Here is a 22120-nt window from a genome sequence, read left to right as displayed (position 1 = left end):
ACACAATGATGGCGCAGCTCCTGATTGTCTGAGGCGTGTAAAACTGCATCATCAGAGTATTTGAAAATGTATTTATTTATAAATAAATAGAATCTTCTCTATAAAGCCTTTACAAACACGGGGGCCAGGGATATAAGGCTAAAGTCCTTGGGGTAAAGTTTTGGGGTATTGGCTTAATATGTGATGTTTTCCATTGTAGAGAGACGAAAGGATAAAGCGGACTACTGGAAGGGTGCTTTTTAAAATGTATGGACTGTGTTTGAAGGCAAATTCCCTCCTATGAAAACAACCTATCTAAATTAAGTCTTTATATTCTGATAAGAGTGGTCCAATATCCAGCCTGAGGTAGGGCTACGCCGGACCAAGAATAATAATACGTATACTGCAAATAGAGTAGGCCCATTGTTACAGAATATAGAGGACCATAGTCTGAGGTTTTCTGGTGATCATTTTTGTTATAATAGAATCTAGAAATGTTCAGAAAACGAATTTAGTGGTTCTTATAAAGCTTTGTAAAAGCATCATAGTTGGCAGTGCCATCAGGAGCATGTTAAGGGTCGAAACACTCAATTTGTCGGTAAGCATCTGATAACACACCTCCTGGCTGATGGCGCTGGTCATGGCAGATGACCGAAGGAGAGGCATCTTTTGATGTAAACAATTACAAAAGGTAACGATGTGGTTAAGGTATTGGCTTAAAAAACCTCACCAGATCTGCTTTGATTTAACTCAAATGTTATGAGTTAACCTATTAGAAGGTTACAAAGTCAAGGAGTCCTCATTTAGGCTTGTAAATGCATGTGTGTATGTGTGTGTCTCTCTCTCTGTGTGTTAACTGCTTAAAAAATCTTTACTATTGAATGATATTAGAGAAGAAGCAGCACAAAGGCACTGGTAGATGTCATCATATTACAGTCTTTCTCTACATTTCCTTCCATCTCATATAACACCTATTTATTTCTCCCACAGCAAAGGCCTTTTATTATTTATCTGCTCCCTCTGTCATTTGGATTGTAAAAATCTCCCTTTCCCCTCTCTTGTCTCTTCTGTTCTGCTCTCCTCTGCTCCCTTCCACTCCCCCGATGGCCAGAGGGCACAATCACACAACCAGAAAGCCAATCAAGGAGCTTATTAAACATGACACTCCCTGAGCACACTCAATATAGACGAAGGACACACGCTCTAAGGTCTTTGTGCCAATTAGGAAAATCAGATCAATCACAGCAGTCAATGTGAACCCTTTCTGCCGCACATTATCTCCTCGAGTCACTAAGCCGCCTCGCCTCGCCTCGCTTTGAAAATGCATCCCAGCCCCACGCACCAGCACCGCCTGTTGCACACAATAATGCACAGCTTGTCTCAAAATAAACGGGGAAGAGACAGTTGGCGTCGACACACATGCATGCGCTCGCACTGCACTCCAGAAAGCTATTCATCACAATTTAGCGGCAGCATTAGACACTGAGGGACAATAACACCCTGTCTGGAATCCAAGGCACAAAGTTTCACATTTCTCCACTCATGGCACACACGGCCACACTTTTTTTCAGTGCTGCTGAATTGTCGTCGATCCTTTTAGTTTTCCTTTTCAAAACTCTGGCAACTAATTTAAAGAGAAATGTCTAGAGAAACCTTCATACATTTTTATACATCCTCTCCAGAAAGATGGAAACTTTATATCGCACACCGCTTTTTATGATACTTGAATGTTTTGACGAGTTAGGTTTAGATTTTAATAAACTAAAGCTTGTTTCCTTAAGTTCACGGGATAGTAGAAGGTCTTTTGGTGTACGTCTCCGCCAGCTTGGCAAATCTTGAAACCCTTTTGTCCATTATTCTTTCTGGCATTAAGGAGTTGTAAGGAATCCCACAATCCTTTGCGTGACATCACCCCACAGATATTGACGAAAGTAGCCGGAGACAAAAGAGCACGCACTTGTAAGTAGTACTATTTGCCCTTTGACATATTACATGACTTGTTGGTCATCCATGTGGATAAAAGGCCCCGACAAAGTCTCAAAAGTCTTGTTGTCTTCCATGATTGCTCTGTATTTTGCTTCACCCAGCTTCCCATCAGCTCTGACAAGCTTAAAGACATCCCCTGCACATTAGGGCCACCATCCTTCACCATAAATTCAGTGTGATATTCTGCATTAGTGTTCCTCCACATAAAGAGAAAAAATTTCTATCTCTTCTGTCCAGAGCGCCTTCTTCTACGTGTTTGGTTTGTTCCCCACCTGGCTCAAGGCAACTTGGAAACAGGACTTGTTATGGTTTTCTTTTAATGAGGAGCCTTCTATCACCAGCTGTTATTGTTTGCAGCAGGCAATTCTCAGGATAATGGAAGTTTCTATACTCGGGCCTAATGAAAATGCCAAAAGAGAGTTCAGAGGGGAACAGTCCCACAGCTATCTAAAAAGATGTTTTCACACAACTTAATGTGGAATATTCAAATTGCCTCAGCAGAATATGACCCATACTGCATCCGAGTGCAGGGTTTTAATTAAAGCAATTACGTTAATTACAAGTCGCCCTTAGAAATTAGCAATTTTTTTTCTCTCGTTAATAGAAAGTGCTGCATCATCTCCTAAAATCCCCTCAAAAGTCCTGTTTGTGGTTTTTGACTTCCTGCAAATGTGGTGTATAAATATGTATGTAAATTAAAACATATATATACATTTTTTTGGATGGGTTTAGCTCCTTCGCCCCCGCTGATAACCCCTCTTCACAAGCCTCTCAAGTCGATTGATGTAGTGCTACGGGGAAAAAAGGACATTTTAAGGTTGTGTCAAAAGCTTGTTGAGACATAGTAATAGGGCTGCTCATCTGGTGATGATGAAAAAGAGAGATCTGCTCAAAAGATCTAATTTCAGAGTCAAAGCTTGGAATGCTGCAGGCAAAGAAGGTGGTTTTCTGCAGCGTAGATTGCTAAAGAGCATCAGCTCCCCCTACAGACCAGCTTAGAGTGATAAAGATTTCTGGGAGAGAAGGTTCATAAGCAGAATTGAAATCAGCCTCACCACCTTTCCACCACATGTCCTAATGTTCCTCATGGATAATATTTTTTTTTTTAAAATCCTAAACCACCACGATTCTGTTCCCCTGTTTTCTCCTAACTCTCCAGGCTTTAAAAATGCTTTCGTCAGCACAAGACATGAGGACGTGAGGTTAAATCTGACGTAGAATGTCATACAGTGGCTTGTCAAAGTATTCATACCCCTTGAACTTTTCCACACGTCGTCACATTACAATCACAAACAAATGAATATATTTGGATTCTTATGTGAAAGACTAACACAAAGTGGTGTACAATTGTGAAGTAGAAAGAAAATTATACATGATTTAAAAAAAGAAAATTACAAATAAATGCGGAGTGAAAAAGTATTCAGCTCCCTTTTCTCTGAGTGCAACCAGTGCATTCAGAAGTTGCTTGATGATTGCTAATGACTGAACAGAGTCCGCCTGTGTGTGATCTAATCTCAGAACAAATACAGCTGCTCTGTGACGGCCTCAGGATGCTCAAGAGAATAATGGGAAGGAAACAGCATCATGAAGTCCAAGGAACACACCAGACAGGTTCAGGGATAAAGTTGTTGAGACGTTTGAAGCAGGCTTAGGCTATAAAAAGATTTGCCAAGCTCTGAACATCTCATGGAGCACCGTTCAACCCATTATCAGGAAATGTAAATAGTACAACTGTAAACCTACCAAGATGAGGGCATCCACCTAAACTTACAGGCCGAACAAGGAGAGCACTGATCATAGATGTAGCCAAGAGGCTCATGGTGACTCTGGATGAACTGCAGAGAGCCACAGCTCAGGTGGGAGAATTTGTCCACAGGACAACTATTAGTCGTACACTGCACAAATGTGTTCTATATGGAAGAGTGGCAAAAAGAAAGCCATTGTTAAAAGAAAACCATCAGAAGCAACGTTTGCAGTTTTCCAGAAGCCATGTTGGGGACACAGCAAACATGTGGAAGGTGCTTTGGTCAGACGAGAACAAAATTGAACTTTTTGGCCCAAATGCAAAACGCTACGTGTGGCGGAGAAGTAACACTGCAAAATCCAGACATAAACCCAATGGAGAATCTGTGGCAAAATCTGAAAACTGCTGTTCACAAACGCTCCCAGTCTAATCTGACTGAGCTTGAGCTGTTTTGCAAAGAAGAATGAGCAAGGGTTTGAGTCACTAGATGTGCAAAGCTGGTAGAGACATATCCTGTAGTTGCAACAAAAGATGGTTCCACAAAGCATTGACTCAGGGGGCTGAATACTTTCGTACAATTACCTTTTCAGTTTTGTATTTGAACAAAATATATATCATTTTCTTTCTACTTCACAATTGTATACCACTTTGAGCTCCTTCCACAGATTCTCCTGCTCTTCAACTGAGCTTCGACCCTCCTCCACCCCATTCCTCCTTCGCGCTCTCAGGCTTCACCGGACTCCTTTTCTCCTCTGGCCTCCACCACCGGTGTCCAGACCCTGGGGGAGAAGGCTTCACTAATCCTAATCCTAGAATAATCATCCAAGCTCATTGACATTCGCAGCGTACATCGTGCGCAACGGGCAGCGTACATCTTCTGTCGGGGTCCGAGCATCAAAGAACCTTTCTAATTTAAGTCAATAAATCTCTCTAATTGCCTGTTTTTGTCTGTGTGAGTCTCTCCAAATTGAAATATATTTACGTTTGTGGTTGTAATGTGACAAAATGTGGAAACGTTTAAGGGGTGTATGAATACTTTTGCAAGCCACTGCACATGACTGTTTCTTGGAATTTGTAACATGATTTGTGGCTGAACTGTGTGAATTTGTTTAATTTTACAGTGAAGATTATGTCTCCTTCCGACATATGAAACAATCTGGATCTTTGGTGGAGTAAAATCAACACTACTAACATCTTGTAGTTAATGATTATTTAAACTTAATTAACTGGTTAAAAAAAATAACTTGACATTTGACTGTTTTTTTTTATTTTTTAATGTATACATCGGAACTTTAATTTTAATTAGTGTTTAATTGACTCTGTTGGAAGGTATTGAACCAAGTGGATTTTAAGGCGGTGACAGCACCAACGCAGCTACAGAGAATTATTGAGACTACGGCTCCGTCTCCAAGCCAGCAACCTAGATTGTCAGGATTTTGGACATCGGGCCTTTTCCTACCACTGAGTTCTGCTTCCAACAAAACCGGGATGCATTCCATCTCTACTACAAACCCCTGTCGAAAAAGTAACGAGAAATTGCTAAAATTATATTTTCACAAATGAATCAATCATGAAGATAGCGTTTAAGATTTTAATGTGGGTATCCTTAAAACACCACAGAATATTCAATGCATCATAAATCTAAAATATATTTCTTAATGTTTTATTGTCATAAATTATGCAAAAAGAGGAGCAAGGTCTCCCTGCAAAGCTGAAAAATTTTATTTTTCTTGAAGATTTCAGGGCATCGAAGTGGCTTTGATGAGCAGCATAGCATGCGCTGACATTTCTACACCTCGATCAGTCTCTCTCTGTGGAGTTAGGTTCTTCCAACGTTTCTGTGGATTTTCCATAGAGAATAGTTTTCCTCCTACAGCGCACAAATGTCAACAATATTCCATCTCATATAACACCGATTGCTCAAAGTCAGTTCCTTTTGGATTAAATTATTTTTATTATTAAATTAGTGAAGTCTATCACAATATTTATATTTCCATGCAATTGAAAAAAAAAAAAATGTATCCGTACCTACTGATTGTGCAAAAAAGTTGCCAGCCTTTGTGTGCTATTCTCTTCAGCATCTGCTGGTCTCCACTCCCAGATCTTGATCAGTCAGTGGCAGATGAAGCAGACAGAAGACGTTTTATCATTCTTTCCCTTGTATCTCTTCTTTCTTTCACCTCCTCTCTTTCTTTCTTTTTCTCTTCTTGTTCTTCCTTTACTCTCATACTTTCCCATTGTAGTGTCCACATAATTTGAAATTCTCCCTGCAGGAATCACAATAAAACTATTTACGTGCATAAATCAAGCGGAGCACTATGGCGAAAGCTGATTGCTCCACTTGTGAAAGTAGAATCTGTCGAGCTCTATTTGGCATTAAGACATCAATTCGTATTGCCACATTGCTAGACAGGACACTGGGAAAGAAAAAAATATATATATTTAGTTGCAAGGGAAGAAGCTAGACCAGACTTATTGAACGGGCAGCGTCCATTCGCTGAGCTCCTGAGAACGACCCAATCTTTCATAACGGTTAGTAAAAGCAATCAGCATACCTTGGTGCTTTAAAAGATGGGGGCATTGGAAATGACAATACCGAAAGTTAGGGCAGGGCGAAATAGACCAAAAATAACATCTTGATATTTTTGGGCTGAATGCCGATACACAATATTTATCTCAATATGCTTTTCTTTTCCTAAAGCAGTTATAAAAAGGTGTTTCTATAATCAAAACTTTATCCAAAATGTTTCACAGGCATTTTGTTTTTTTACAAACAGCTATGCATAAATATGATAAACAGCTAAAAAAATAACTTACTGTAATTCATAAAAGTATAATTACAACATAACCTTGAGCATATCAATATAAACAATGTGGTCCCATTGTAAATCTTGATATTTTTAAAAGCTCGATATATTACAAAGCCCTACAAGAATTAAAAGATTTTTGGGAGGTGTACCAGTAGCCTACTTTTGATAACCTAGTATTAAAACCATACTCATTTCCTCATAAATTTCTTCTTGCTGCACATTCCTGTTCCATTTCTTTGACGTCTAGTTTTTCTTTCTGTGCATATTTGCATGCTTTCATTTCCACATTTGTTACACTTGTATCTCCCCACTGTGGAACAATAAAGGAAATTTGTATATTTGTTTACTGAAGATTTATCTAATGACTTGTAATTCACACTGAAATTAACAAGGAGGGCACCATGCGTATGTGCCAATAATAACTGTGCACTGTATTAACTATGGAGCATTTTGATGAGTAATTTAATATTTCTTTAACAAGGATTGCTTAATCTGAGCTCAGAACTTTAATATATATTTGATTTAGAAATGCTTTTTTATCCACTTTTAACAATCCTGTCCAATAAAACGCTTGCCTCTGATCTTGGTTATGAGTTTAGAAAAATAATTCCTACGACGCTGGTATTTTAATTTTATATGGATCAGAATTAAAATTGACAGAATGCCTATGCACGTCCATCTTGGCTGCAATGTCCTCTTTTGTCCAGCAGATGGCGGGGTCACGCCTGAAACGTTGTTCTACTCAGTGAGCCTTGTTTACCAACCTTTCCTGATCACCAGTTATTTTTACCAACATGTGTGTCACAAAAATGTATATTTGTGTGTGTGTGTATATAAATTTGTTCAATCCGTATTAACTACACCGTACAGTAAATGAGATAAAGCAGGATATCCTTTTTGCTGTATTAGTCAACATTATTGTGTTTAACCTCATGTCAAATAATGTCCTTCAAACAACAACAAAGGGAAAAAAAATAGAATAATTTATTTGCTCATATATGAAAAAGTCCAAGTGTTACAAAGACAAATGTCCAACTTGTACATGTCCACAAAAGACGTCTCTTCCTTTCTTTCGTTCTTTCTTTCTTTCTGTAGAGGTTACTTCAGGGGAAGCCAGGCGCGTCTCAGGATCAGACTTGTTTTGGAAGGTGTGGTGAGACCAAACACGAAGAAGGACAAACGAGATGAACCAGCTTCACGGAGCAGACGGCCAACCTGTCAAATGAGACAGAACCGGGTTTTAAACGGGTAAAAAGCTTCACTGGTTTCTGTCCGTAGATGGTAATTCCTATAGATCACAGACATGAGCTGAACCCTGACGTCACGTTACCGTTCAAGCCAAGTCCAGCTTCTTCTGCGTCTCCGCCAGCTTGTCCTGCAGCCGCTTCTTCCTCCAGTCCAGGAACTTCCTCCTCATCCTGTTGGCCTGCCAGCCCGTCAGGAAGCCCACGGCAAAAGAGACCACCACGGCCACCTGCAGGGTCCTCTCCGAGACCTCTCCCATGATCACCTCCCGGCAGCTAACAGGCTGCGCGCGTTTGCGTAAGTCTCAGGATACCGGAAGTCGGTGGTGTCTGCGCAACACGGCGTGCTTTTCTTTTCAGAATAAAGGTCAAAAGACCCCAAGTTATTTTTGCAGCTAATTTATTTTGAATATACTCAAGCCTTCGAGACTAAAATGGAAAACGTACTTCATTTTAGTATGAGTTGTGTTAGTTAAATGGGCAGTTTATAAAATTATTAATTCATTCTGAACAGGAAAGTACAAACTGGTGGCAGCCATGGTGGTTCCCTTTGTCACGTTTTGTCACTTTTCAACCACAAACGCCAATGTATTGTATTGGTATTTTATTTAATAAACCAAAACAAAGTAAAAATATAAGGAGTTGCATATAAAGTTTTCACATTTTTCACAAATAAAATCTAAAAAAGTGTGGCATGCAATTGTAGTCAGCCTCTCTTTACTCTGATGCTGCCAGAGACGATCTAGTTTACCTAACCGCTTTTAGACATCACCACATTAGGGAACACTTGTGTGTAGTTTATATGTGTAGTATTTATACACTCAGTATAAATACAGATGTTCTTTGAAAGCCTTTGATGTTCTTTGAATGTTTTATGTACATTTATTCACAAAAAAGATCTAAAAATCCAGAGAAGCAAGCTGTGCTTTTTGCATTACTACACTAACAGTTAAGGTGGTTAAAAGATTAACATTTATCAGTATATGCAGCAGAAATGATGGCAACCTTGTTTGCATTACAATGGAAAGAGGAAGTCAAGCCCATGAGCATGCTAATTTGGTCAGATTCAAATGCAGCTCTGGCTAGGGTCAAAAGTGCAACATCAAAATGTAGGGAGGATATTACGTTTGAAACTTTATCTTTATACAAAGTAAGTAGTCTGGGGATTGATGTCAAGGTTTATGGATCCTAGCACATATTGGCATTCAAGGGAATGAGATGGCAGATACTTTAGCTAAAAATGGGTTGTAAATAATTTGAGTAGAGGTGGCCGTACCAGTTAGCAAAGTAGAGATCAAATCATATGTACAGAACAAAATTAAGATGCAGTGGCAGAGTTTAGGTCATAATGGAAATAAAGGAAGACATTTACATAAGCTACAACAGAAAGTGGGGGATAAAAAGCCATTGGGGGAGAGCAGGAGAGAACAATGTCAATTTAGAAGAATTAGACCAGGTCAAACAAAGTTAAATGCATCTCTGCACCTTATTGGAAAGCATCCATCTGGAAATTGTAAAACATGTGATTTTTGAGTGCACTAAATATTAAAAAAGACTGGCTCCAAGGAATGCACTGGAACATGAAGCAATTATAAAAATTAACATTACAACTATTTCATCAAATAACTCCAGAAAAATGGTGCTTAAACACATCTCATCTTTTCTACAACAAACTGAATTAAATATAAGGGTTTAAGCATATGTAATTAAGATACAGTAGTTGGCGATAATGCTCCATCTGGTTGCAAGTCGCCAGTAAAAAGAAGAAGAAGGCCTCAGAGGTTAGTTAGAGAACAACAAACAGCATCACGAAAAGCAAGAAACACACCAGACAGGTGGGAGATAATGTTGTGGAGAAATTCGGTTAGATCGGGGTAAAGTTATAGATCAGAAGCGTTGGACATCTGCAAAACCACTATGCAAACCATCATAAAAAGATTACGACACAACTGCAAACCTAATCAGATATCGTTGACGACTTGAACTGACAGACTGGGTGAGGAGAACAGTGATCAGAGAAGCAGCCAAGGGGAGCACGGTAACTTTGGAGGCCCTGCAGACATTCACAGCTAAGGTGGGAGAATCGGTCAACAGGGTAAACATCAGTCAAGCACTCCACAAATCAGACCTGAAAAATGGCGAGACGAAAACCACTTTCAAAAGAAAAAAAACACAAGAAACCTCACTTAAAGACGAAAATAAGCCATTTAAGAGACAAAGCAAACACGTGAACGAAGGTGTTCTGGCCACATAAGACCAGAGATGAGACGTTGTAGCCTACATGTAAAGCACTATGTTTTGTGGAACATTAACAGCACACAGTACCCTGAACACACCATCCCCACTGTGAAACATGGTAGTAGATGTATCGTCCTGTTTTTTTGGGGGGGTTTTTTGTTTTTTGATGAGAGGAAAAAAACCTAATACACAGCTTTTGAAGCACATGAGTAAGAAATAGTTTGTTAACAGAAATGGATGTTATAACCTGACCTCCAGTTTGCGGGTATGAAATGGCAGTACATGTTGGAAAAGTGTCAGACTGTCCCAGATTCAAACGTGGGACATCAATCGTGAACAGATCCTCATATAAATACAAATAACCAGTACTGTATGACAAGTTTAAAAAAACAAAAAAAAAACAAGTTTAATCAAAGGTTTGCCATAAATTTAGCACATGTCACAAGTTTGTCTGTACAGCATGAGATTATTCCTTACGGTCAACAAGAGGTTTGTTATACAGCGTCACATGAGAAAACTCTTAATGCTACATAGTTTCTTTTTACAAATGTATGATCAAACACTCTTTCCGCTAAGCCATTTATGCCCAGAATGGCATGAAATGAGGTATTGCTTAAGATTAATGGCAATCTGTTGAGAGTCAAAATTAGAAATCCAAGACATGGATCAGCTGGGTTAGGTGTAGATGTAGGGGCAGCACCAAGTTGCATCGGTTTAAATACTGTTAGCCTTTTGAAGGCTTTTAAACCTTTTACAACCTCTTATTGGAGAAACACCACTGGTGTATTTCGGCAGCAGCAGTTCACTATCAGATCCCTTTAAAATCAAGAATTTTAAAAGTGGGTTTCACAGATCCAACTGTTAGAAATACTATAGTTTGAGAGAAAATATTGTATTAAAACAAGTAGCAGAGGAACTGAACAGTACTAGTGAGTTTTAGTATGAAAATGAGGTAAAACACCATGATAGATTTCTGGCTTCATAGGCCTTTAAGCTTAGCACTCTGTGGTCATGATTATTGTCTGCTTAGATTAATGCTGCTGATGGTTCATGTTAGTCGATGCCTGTATGCAGCAGAAATATTTACAGTTTAAAGCCACGCAAGTAGTAAGTAAAAAAAGGTAGCAAATAGTCGGCGTATGTACACATAAAGCGTCGAGTCTGTCAACAAAAAGTGGTTCAGAAGCAGTGAAAGCACCAAGGTCTCTACTCCACCTCCTCTTCAGGACATTGGAGTGATGTTTTTTTTTTTGTCAGCGTGAGCCGTCGGTTCTCTGACAGGAAATTACGAGCGATTCTGTCTGAGCCTGTCGATGTGGAAACAGAGTTTGAGCGCGGGCCCCAGCTTCAGTCCCAGATACTTCATCATCATCTCACTTTTCAGCAACAAGAGTGCGTCTCCGTCTATTTCCTGAAACAAAACACAGCCCCTTGTGAGTATCAGTGCGCAACAGGAACACAGGTTGGGGATAATACAACGCATAAACGAATGGTTCAGTTCTGGAACGCGGTTTTGTTAAACGGTCATAGGCGGTAAACATCTCAGCTGGAGAGGAGCACCATGTTCCAGATGCACTGGTCTCAAAGGCTGAAGCCAACAGCGAGGCTGAAATGGACCAAAACCGAAGCAGATCTCTTTCATCATAAAACGCTCTGATCTCTATAATATTATTGTGATTTATAGGAAGGCTATTTTAAAAACTATGAAACAGTTGTTACATTTGCAGTGACCTTTTTTTTCTTTCTTATTTTACACAGTCGCAGATTATTTTGACAGGAACTGGATGTAGGACACATTTCGCCACCAAAGGCCTTCCTGCGTGAAACACCTACTGAGAACAGGACATGTAATGCGGTTCCAGACAGCACTATGATACTTTTGCTTTTAATGTTGCTTTACTTTCATATCAGACCGAAAACATTTTACATGTTCCATAGTACTTTTTGCAAAGGAAGATTATTAGTAGCACTCCACCTGCAAATGATTATTGAATCTTGTGTAAAAAAAAAAACTGCAGAGTGTAAATGTAATAACTGTTTAAAGTTGTCCTAAGTAGGATTTCCAAAAACTATTATGATGTTTTGCAGTTTTTAGTTATTTTGCCACTCTTGAACTGGTTGTTAGCTTTAGCCTTGGGACCAGTAAGTCTGGATTTATGCTAAAGTAAGATCCTGGGTGGATAATTTACTAATGGTTATTACTTCAGAGGTTCAAAAGAATAAAAGAAAAATCCTGAGCTATCCCTTTAAAAAAAGGTGATCAGGTAAAGGATGTGTGGTATGTGTCCCGCATATATCAGTGAATGCTCAAAAATAAACGTTCTTCCATTAAAAACAAAAACAAAAATAGCATTACTACGCTGGGAAACTTAAGACTTAAAAAGTTGGAACTCACATGTTTCCTGAAAGCCTCAGCATGGGGTGCCAGGGCTTGAGGGTCTGCTTCTTTGATGAACCACACCACGTCCTCTACTCCCCAGTTGGATGGGTCCTTCCCCGCAAGACGCTTGCCATCTCCAGTGTCTGGGAAAGGGCTGAGGGCTATGTAACACAGGGATGGGGGGCACAAAAAATTAAACGGACGGGCTCATTAAGTATCATACAGTATCATACGGACTGTTTCGTTACAGAAACTAGTGCAACAACTTTGGGGAAAACCAAAAGCTATCCTCATATCGTTGTTCTATTTGGTAAGCTTTGAGATACAAGTTGGTGCAATGCTTCTTTTTCAGCTCTGAGGTGTTATATATTAAGTCATGGTGGCAATATTTTTTTCTACCTAGTTTAAAAACAATAAACTGAAAGGTTCAGATGAACAATAACGCATGTAACATTATATTGTGCTGTGATTCCATTTTTGCCAAATCTTTTTATTTTCCTTTTTTTCAAGACAGAATTAGACACCATCTGTTAAACTAAGTGTGACTTCCAGCTAGTTGCTGCTTTCCAGAGGGGGGTAAATCCAGCTTCACAAAGTAAAAACCCTGCCGAATTCAACCCTGATCCTGTTCGCTTAACCAGGTGATGTTAAACATTAGTCCCTGTCTTTGCCGTGGAGCTTGAAATGCAAATGTTTGGTCCTAATCTCTGTACAGGCTTTTCACTTAACCTGGATTACCTACCTGTGCTGCTTTCTAAATGTACCTAATGAAATGAACACCTAAACTGAACACGTCTACAAAACCACAAGTTATGCTAGCTTGCTGAGGTCAGCTTAGTTTTGGAAAGCTGTAGCCAAATAACCAATAAAGACTTGGTGACTTTGTGGCTACAGGACGTTGTCATTTTCCACTCAGTGAATCAGCCTCGGAGATTTGTGTACAAACAAATTCTTGATAACAAGCTTTTTGATAAATTATCAATGAGGCCTTGTAACTTGAAAGAAATCTGTGGCTCATTTGAGCTCATATTTACCTAATTTTATGACATGACAGAGATCTGTACCTGTATTCACAAAGTATCCTAAGACTAAAAGTAGCTCTTAGTGACGTCATTTTAGGAAATATCCTCTAAAAAAAATTCTAAGAAAAATCTAAGATCATTAGATTCATAGGAAGTTGTGCACAAAGAATCCTAGGCCTTCAGAGAGCTCCTAAAGTGACAAAATGCCAGGAGGACTGATGAGGTCTGAAGCAGGAAGATGGTGGAAACAAAGAAAGCTGATTGGCTGATCCACTACCTACACAGTGGAGGAAATTAACTTCTTTAACAATCATACAATTATAATATGCAGATAAGATATACTTTCTCATCCCCATAGAGGGAAATTAATTAGTTTCAGCAGCCCGACGGGTTAAAGGCGCACTTCTACCTGATATAATTTTATTGAGGATAAATAAATAATCGTAGAAATGCTGCATAATCATGAATAAAAAGTGGAGAAATTTACAAAGAATATATAAAAGAGGTGTGAAAGTATTTTCTGTATTGCATGATAATGTCAGTAGCCTAAGTGGTCATCTAGAAGTTTGCTTGTGTGATGCCACCTCCCGGTTTTTGATTGCTGCACGGAGCGCTTCTCACTTTCCAGGCTGGTGCGTAAAAGCCCCAAGATGCGCAGAGCAAACTAGGCATTGATCTGTGGCAATACGCTTTAAAGTCTGCCTATTTGAGGACCTTTTAACACTCCTCTATTCTCTTCCCAGTGCTGTGTGGACAGATGCGTTGCTGTTCCACCTTTCTTTATGTCACTCGTTTTGATAAATCCGGCCACTTTATAGAAGTAAAAAGCTGACAGGTGAGTAGTAAAATGACTGGCAAGTAAAAAAAATATATAAGCAAACCAAAATAATGATGAGGATGCAAAAAAGTTTTTAAGGAAGTTTCATCATCATGTCACATTTCATAATTCAGTCTAATCGGTTAATCTCTCCCCCTTTGATCACTAGAAGTGCATTTGTTTTCAGCCAATCGCAGCTCTCAAAGGACAGTGTCCCACCAAGCAGCGGTGTCAACAACACCTCCTCACTAAGAGAAAAATCTGTCATTTCCTTACTCAGAGTCGCTCTCAGCAGCTTTCTGAATCACTCTTAAGCTAAGACTCTTAGGTAGGAATGTTTAGGCTAAGATAGGAGCTCTCTGAGAGGACTCTGAAAATCTGTGTGAATACGAGCATTGGTGTTTTAGGCTGCCACCCAACACCTCAGAATAGAAATGTGCGTTTACATTTGACCAGGACTGTATTCAAAATTGGTACAATATATGGATTTTATAAATTGCTCAAATGTTCTTTTAAATGATCTTCAATATAAATATGCAAGACTAAATGAAGCATATTTTCCATTAGGAAAACTACTTTTAAAGCAAGTGACGGGAGGGACATTAAAGCGGAGGATGTTATATATGCTGATTTTTGTACACTTCAAGAGCTAGGCAGAAGTGAAAAAGGCATACAATAGTGTTATAAGTCTAAATAGGGAAATAAAGAGAAACAAAAAGCTGTTTCACATGTATCATTGGCAGCTGGATCTGTTGTGCAATTTGACCTTTAATATAAAATTATTAAAACATTTCAACGCAATGCGCACCACTACCATAGAAGCTAAGATAAAAATATAGCTACCTATTTAACAATAAAACTACCTTCATTAATGACTTGTAAATGCTCAACAATTTGTTTCGTGCTGCTTAGGCAGGAAAAATGTTCTAAACAAATAAAACACTTTGAGATGAAGTAATCAAGAGAAAGTGTGCATAAAACCTTCATCAAATGCTTTGTTACTGCCTGTTAATAATTTATTACCTTTTTACTGCTGCAGTAAATGGAAGAATACCTATTTATTACTCCTTTACAACAGTAGTCTAAATGCGTTAGTGAAATATAACTTAATGCGTTTTTGGTTTAGAGAGACACGTGAACAGCCTAAACTGCCTCACCGTTTCTGTTTCCGTCCTGGAAACTCGCCGGGCTGGAAACTTGTCTGCATAGACCCAGTGGGGTGGAGCAGCTGTTGCTACGATAGACATAAGAATGCTTGGTTTGGTACTGGGATGCCATGATGTTGAACGCAGAGTCGCTGGGATCTATGGTGTAGCGCTTGGAGTCTGTTGGCGGGTCACACGTGAAATCGTCGGGCATTGGGCTGTCTGCTGATGGGAGGAAGACAGAGAGAAGGAACATTAAGAATCACCATTTTATTTAGGTAGTGATGTTTTCCTCTTTTATATCAGCATCTGTGTAGAAACACACCAGAGCCTTTACTTAGACTGTGTTTCCTCTTTTTCATTTTACATGTTCATTAACCTAATCCAAATGACGAAAATAGGTGTGATACCTTGGGGATAGCTGTAATAAGTTTGAAAAGCAGAGCTTTCATTTGTAGTCAGGCATGGAAGGGAAACTTTTTGTGTCCCTCTGTTGATCTGGAACTTGATACGAGCTGATGTGAGCGAACTACAGAACCTCAAACCTTTCCCTTCTCCTCTTTGTTTCCTTAGATCGGATAGAAATCTGATTAAGTAGAGATCCTTTCATACAAGGTTTTATCAGTAAATACATTTCGGGGGGATGTCCTTAAATGTTTCTATCCTTCATTTCAATTAAATACTATATGGCTCTGCCGTTTGAAGTACTGTGACAAAGCTAATCTCCCAAAAGCTGCTAGGAATATATATCCCTGATTCTCCACATTTATGAGCAGGTCTATTAAGAATCGGCGGCTATCTTTTCAAATGAGGTTGCATGAAAGTCTGATGAAGTCAGGATAAACATTACAACTTGATCAGTGGAATAAAATGGTTGCTGAACTATTCCTTATTTAAGAAGTAGGCACTTCGTTCTTTGTTATTAGTCTTAATGCAAACCTTTTGGCTGTTTTATTATATTTTGAATTAGCAAATATGTGTTAATATATATTTATGTTTGATTAATAATACATTTTGGTTCTATGATTAATTCGTGGTGGTTTTCTATTAGATTGCATCATCTCTTATATGAAACTAAATCACAGCATTGTGAAATAAATGAAACGCGTGGTCTTTTTAAACGCGTGATATAAAAGATTCATGTAAGGGTTTGGTCAGGATGATTTTTTTTTTGTCCATAGATAGGATTGGTATTTATTGTGTTGTTTATTGTGTTATCTAGAATCTTCAACGCCAAAAATCAAGAATATTGTTAATTTGTCTCAGGTTAGCTAAGGACTTGGTGTGTTAGCTGAGTTTTCTTGATGCATTCTGTCTCAGAAATAGATTTATATGATAGGCGTTCTTTAATGTCTCCGTCCTCATTTCTATTAAATATCAGATTTGAATGATTTATCCCAAAAAAAGCTAATCTTCCTAAATCAAGTAAGAATACTATTATTGGATACAGCACCCTTCAAAATTGGTTAAGAATCAAAACATCCTACACCCTCTTTTCAACTTAAGAAAACATTGTAATAGAAATAAAAATGCACTTTAGATATATTTATCTAATGTTAATTGTTTGGGGTAATAAGATGGATTTTTCCTACTAATTAAATATCTTTTTTTAATTTTTTCAGTGTAAGAATATGTTACCGTATCATATTGACACATTTTAAGGCTTTGGTTTACAGGGGACAGTGTATTTCTTTATGAACACCAAACATATTTGTAGATTGTTTTGCATTTGTAAATCTGCAGAGACTCGTCTCTGACTAAAATATGATCATCTTACTTTCCACTGTATCAGAGAGCAGAGTTCTTTTGTCCATGCAAACCCTTTAAATTGCAGATATAAAAATAAAGAGCTAATCTTCAGGCCAGCTATCGCAGCCCGTTCATCGTGAGGATGTAAAATGGAAGCGAGGCAGACAGTAATTCCTCTGTATTTGTTTCCTTTGTGTCAACCAATTTCCAGCTTGTCGATAATGCAGATGCCTTCTGGTTTTGCCCGAGCAAGGCGGTTATGGATTTGCCAGACGGCAGATTTTTAGAAGACGGGAAACGCAACACAGAGACGCTTCTGGATTACGTGCTCAGGCAAAGGTCAAACGTATTTTATTGTATTCAGAAAAATCAATTATGAGATAAGATCTGCGAGAATGAATATAGAGGATTATGTACCGACACTCACACGCTGCTTATATTTGTACTGTACACACATGTGCAAAGAGCAGAACGGGCTTCTTGTTTTACAGTCAGTTGCTAGGATTTTAGTGAAGCAGTGAAATGTCAAAATTATTACTATTATTACAGGATGAACAATTAACAGCTGCAGGTTTTCTAAATTCTACAGCTTAAAACACAGGAAGTGGTTTTAAAACGCTTCTCGGTTTCAGCAGAGGAATGATTTACATAACTATCTGGGTGGCACCACAGGGAGCTCACTGATTCATGCATGAGCATATATGCACACGTGTGGGGTTTTTTTCTCCGTACGTCTACACTCTGACATCAAACACTTCTCTGGATTTGTAAGAACAAAGAGCCCAAGGCCTGCCCTCAAAATGTGAGATTCCTCCTCGAATGTCAAACACAACCAAACCAATATTTAATTAGTTGTTTTTTTGTTTTTTGTTAAAAAAAAAAAGAATAATTTGTTGAGGAGAAGAAAAAAAACATGTTGGATTTCAGGAATCAGCCTTTCCTGTTTGAGTTTTAATTATAAAAAAATTCGGAGACAGTAAAAGCAACTTTAAGGGACTAAATGGAAAAGCAGAATACATGATTAGGGTTGAAGGTATCTAGTTTTTAAATTCAATTATGCAAACCGTGCATGCAATTTCCACTCAGGAACCAGGCAGTCATGCCTTTAAAGATCAAAGTAGACAGACGACGTGCATTTACCTCAATCAGAGTTTCTATCAGTAGAAGGAAGTGGCAAATAGAAAAGATTACGCATAGAAGCAAAAGAACAACAGAAACAAGAGCTGCATGTGTGTAGAAGATGTCAAAATATTTGGCCATATTTATACTGAAAAGCACAAGGGCAGGTGTGTATACTGTATATGAGAGCAGGTGTACCTGTTAGGACCTGTGGCGTGGCCGAGTGGGGGACAATAGCTGCGTCTTGCGGGATCGAGCCCATCTCAGGTTCTGGTGTGCTGCTGGGAGGAGAGTTGGCGAGTGGTGACATCACCATCCTGGGCTTCAGCTGCACACACAGGCACATATTCACATTTGAAAATCAACACTACTCTTCTATAGATCTTGTAGTTCTCTTAAAAAATGCAAAGGACTGGATGAATGAAGAGTACTTCCTTCTGCACAGAACACGCAGTGCTATGCACGGCCTCCTATTAATCCAATCTGATTGAAGGTATGAAATCTAATCAATGTGTATGCAGAAAACGCCCAAGAGCTCATGTAACAGCATCTTCAAACTGACCTCTAAGGACGGAACAGCCACTGTTACATTTTAATATTGTCTCTGCACTTCGTGTGTCATAAGTCGGCTCCATTACTGAGCGATAGCATTTGTAATTTAGATCATTCTGCTCTCCATGTTGCCGTACTCTTGGTTCCATAAGAGCAGCTCAGAGTGTTCTTGAGGAGGGCTTAAGGAGTCTGACAACGTCTGGAACCCTGTTCCTGGAGTGGCCCTGAAACAGATCCTGAAAAGTGGAATTCCCAGTGACCTTTTCTGCTGTCGTCACTTTCTACTTGTGGGCCCTCTTGTGTCTCTTGTCTGCAGCTGGAGTGCTACGCTGAGAGGCAGGATGGCAACACACTCTCACCCACAGCGAGTTGCTAGAGATACGTATTCCAGCTCTTACAGTTGTTTCTCTTAGGACACGTCCAGTACTCTTGATCTGCAAAACTAGTAGTCCAATCACCAGAAAACCAATCTTGGCTTCACGGTTTATCCTTTTCTATATTTACCGAGAGAGTTAGCCTCAAAGGTACTCGCTGAGGTTCTGGTTCTACAATTTATAAGAAAGCTTCATTTTGACAGTATTTTTCTGCATGTGTTCACATGTCACAGTAAACGGGCAGGAGTTCTCAAACATTGTGTGGCCAGGGACCCTTGAGCAGCGGTTTTTCCAAAGACCCCTTTAGATTCCTCATGCTGATAGTATTTTTTAAACTGTCTTTTGTACTGTTAAATACATTAGGAATCATGTATGTTTTTAAATATATATATATATATATATATATATATATATATATATATATATATATATATATATATATATATATATATATATATATATATATATTCTCAATAAAGCCAAACTCTATGTAAGTGTGTTCACTTCCTAATTTTAGTTGATTTGGCTTTTACCTTACTTGATCAAGTGGATGGAGTTAAATATTTGCCCATTGTGTTACTAAACTCAACCCATCCTCAGAGCCTCGTCAGGCCCAACAAAATGCGTTTTGAGGACCCCCAACCCATGGTTTACAGACCCCCAGGGGAAATATTCTATGCTTTGCAACTAAACACCATGATATTGTGCCTGTTTTTCTAGGGTGTTAGGTCAAATTCACAGAGAATAAGAGAGGTTGAGCTCCTTCATAACATCTTTGCTGTTGTAAACTCTCTGTCATGATGCAAAGAGTTCACATCATGACAGAGAGACTTTTAATGACAAAGCACACAGGATGAATTGTGCTGGACCAACCAAAAGATAAAGATGGTGGGAATAGAATTTAGCAATTAATAATAGTTAATAAGTTTTTATCTAATATTCAACTTCAGTTTTGGGGTTTTTTGTCAACAAAGTGCCATAAATGTATTGTAGGTTTTACTCATCACAGTTATGACCAGTCATATTTAGATAACATAAATTTAACTTAAGATCAACAAAGTAAATTGTTTAGTTTTTGTTCTACCACTGAAACATTCAAAGCATCTGTACCCACACCAATAATTTATATGCATACATCCTAATGATAATGCTATAAATGGTGGAGAACCATTTCTTCTGTCAAGCTCCTTCTTAACATACCAGTTAACAAACAGAAATTAAAAAAATTAAGAAAATGTTTTATTTGTTTGTGAATTTGATACCAAAAAGGAAAAAAGGCCGTATTCTTCATAATTTCAATAATGGAAATTTAGTGAAAAATACAATTTAGCATAATAGGGCACAGGATAGAATTAGATTTTAGTATTTGACTAATCTGGGTTACATGACACCAAAATTATTCTGCTTGTAAAATTTTACTGACATCTTGTCTGTGCAGGTATCGCACACCAATTTGATTTTGGTCTTATCTAACATCGCTGCTAAGAAAAGAGGCCTTTCTGTGGAGAAGTGTTTCCTCCTCAGTTCCTCTCCGCTGTGATGCCATCACACTTCTACATGTTTCACTGCCACAGGTAAATAATGCAGAACATGCAACCCTGAAAGCATCTGCTGTAGCAACTCCCATTTTCGCCTCTGCTGTCTTAAGGCCTCAATCTTTCCACACGTTCCCCCAAAAGTAAGCTTCTATCTGTTGAGTTTGTGACCAAAGTTTGATCGGCTTGGGGCTGTGTATGTTTTTGGACAGTAGAAGGACTGTGTTGTAGTTGAAGAACACCCAAACTCCACAACTGGAAACAATCTCGTTTCAGCATTACTGTCCATTTTATTTAATGGAGACTTTTACGCAAACAGCGAAAGGTATTTTAACTAGATGCTTCATTTCACTAAACGTCCCTTTAACATACTTTGCATACAGCACTCCATGAATGTCTAGCAATTACATTTTGTGGCTTACTCTTATCGAGGAGCGTGTCAACGAGGCTCTGCTGGGCTATGATCATGTAGGACATAAAATGGCCATAACGACATGACTGTTCTAAAAATAATGTCTTTTCAAATGGTGTTATGCCAAATTCTTTCTTTTTTTATGAGAGAGTGAATTTGTGTTTTTATTAGCCGTAAACCATAATCAGAAATAAGTAATTTTCAGTATAAATCAAGGTAATTATAGAAAAATATTGCAGGGATCGTACATTGTGAAACATGAAAGTTCTCACAGCTTGCTTACTTTCTAATGTAATGTTTGTGATGTTTGTTTGTTCATGTTATGGCGATTGTACTGAAACAACAATTTCCCCCTGGGATTATTAAAGTATGTCTGATTGTGATTCTGAAATACGAATGCATCCATTTCCCAGTGAAACTACTTTATAGTGAATGACAAAACCTTCACTTCGGTATATCTTAATGATCAGTCATTTCTTGTACAACCCCGGAAAGTTTGCTGAGAGGCAAAAACATAGATACTTTACATAGTTACATCCCGTGTAGACGCACAGATAATAACCACTAAGGTATTTTCCTGTCACAGCTTCAGAAATGAAGTTTTACCCCTAAAGAATGGCTAATAATGTTAATATCAATTTTTAAATTGAAATAGAAAGTTGCTAAATTACCTTAAAGCCGGGCTTCCTTCCTCTCTTCTTCGGGACCTTGAGGGGCGACAGAGAATCCACATAGTGGCTCTGGAAATCCAGCTTCCGGATAGGTGGCCGTCCTCGCTTCCGGCCAGTTACTTTAGCCTGGGGGCCCACTAGGAACTGGGCTTCCAGAGTTGAAGTTTGCATCTCGGAGCCAGCAGACAGGGTACTCATCCGACCTGCGAATCAGCAAGACGTCCCTCAACAAAAAAAACTGAAAGCAGCAAGTGGAAGCCTGCCAAGCGCACCCAGAATGAAAGTCAGGCGTGTGACTCGAGCCTCCACGCAGACACAACCTCACGCACTTTGACAAAAGGGA

At 38.8% G+C, this 22120-nt stretch overlaps 2 protein-coding genes across 4 annotated transcripts in view; both read right to left on the bottom strand.

Annotated features, from left to right (window-relative positions):
• Positions 1-7343: 7343 nt before the first annotated feature.
• LOC118566176 (mitoregulin-like) lies at positions 7344-8088 on the bottom strand. Its single transcript, XM_036147519.1, has 2 exons — positions 7850-8088; positions 7344-7734 (listed from the first exon to the last, which is right to left on the bottom strand). The coding sequence occupies exon 1, from the start codon at positions 8021-8023 to the stop codon at positions 7853-7855; it is 171 nt and encodes a 56-aa protein (XP_036003412.1). The 5' UTR covers positions 8024-8088; the 3' UTR covers positions 7344-7734; positions 7850-7852.
• Positions 8089-10388: 2300 nt separating this feature from the next.
• scml4 (Scm polycomb group protein like 4) overlaps positions 10389-22120 on the bottom strand; it is a 29757-nt gene continuing 18025 nt past the window's right edge. For 2 of the 3 annotated variants that reach the window (XM_036147516.1, XM_036147518.1), the window contains 5 exons: positions 21778-21980; positions 18432-18561; positions 15378-15590; positions 12397-12542; positions 10389-11412 (listed from right to left, as the gene is read on the bottom strand). In XM_036147516.1, the coding sequence (XP_036003409.1) occupies positions 11287-11412; positions 12397-12542; positions 15378-15590; positions 18432-18561; positions 21778-21980 (818 nt within the window). In that variant the 3' untranslated portion in view covers positions 10389-11286. The remainder of the gene's footprint in view (positions 11413-12396; positions 12543-15377; positions 15591-18431; positions 18562-21777; positions 21981-22120) is intronic. The other variant, XM_036147517.1, reaches the window with a different exon arrangement.

The sequence above is a fragment of the Fundulus heteroclitus genome, chromosome 15 (assembly GCF_011125445.2).
Source record: "Fundulus heteroclitus isolate FHET01 chromosome 15, MU-UCD_Fhet_4.1, whole genome shotgun sequence".
Classification (NCBI taxonomy): domain Eukaryota; kingdom Metazoa; phylum Chordata; class Actinopteri; order Cyprinodontiformes; family Fundulidae; genus Fundulus; species Fundulus heteroclitus.
This window is presented reverse-complemented; position numbering and strand designations above follow the sequence as displayed.

Excerpts from the sequence above, each read along its gene's own strand:
- LOC118566176 (XM_036147519.1), bottom strand. The coding sequence starts at position 8,023 with ATGGGAGAGGTCTCGGAGAGGACCCTGCAGGTGGCCGTGGTGGTCTCT.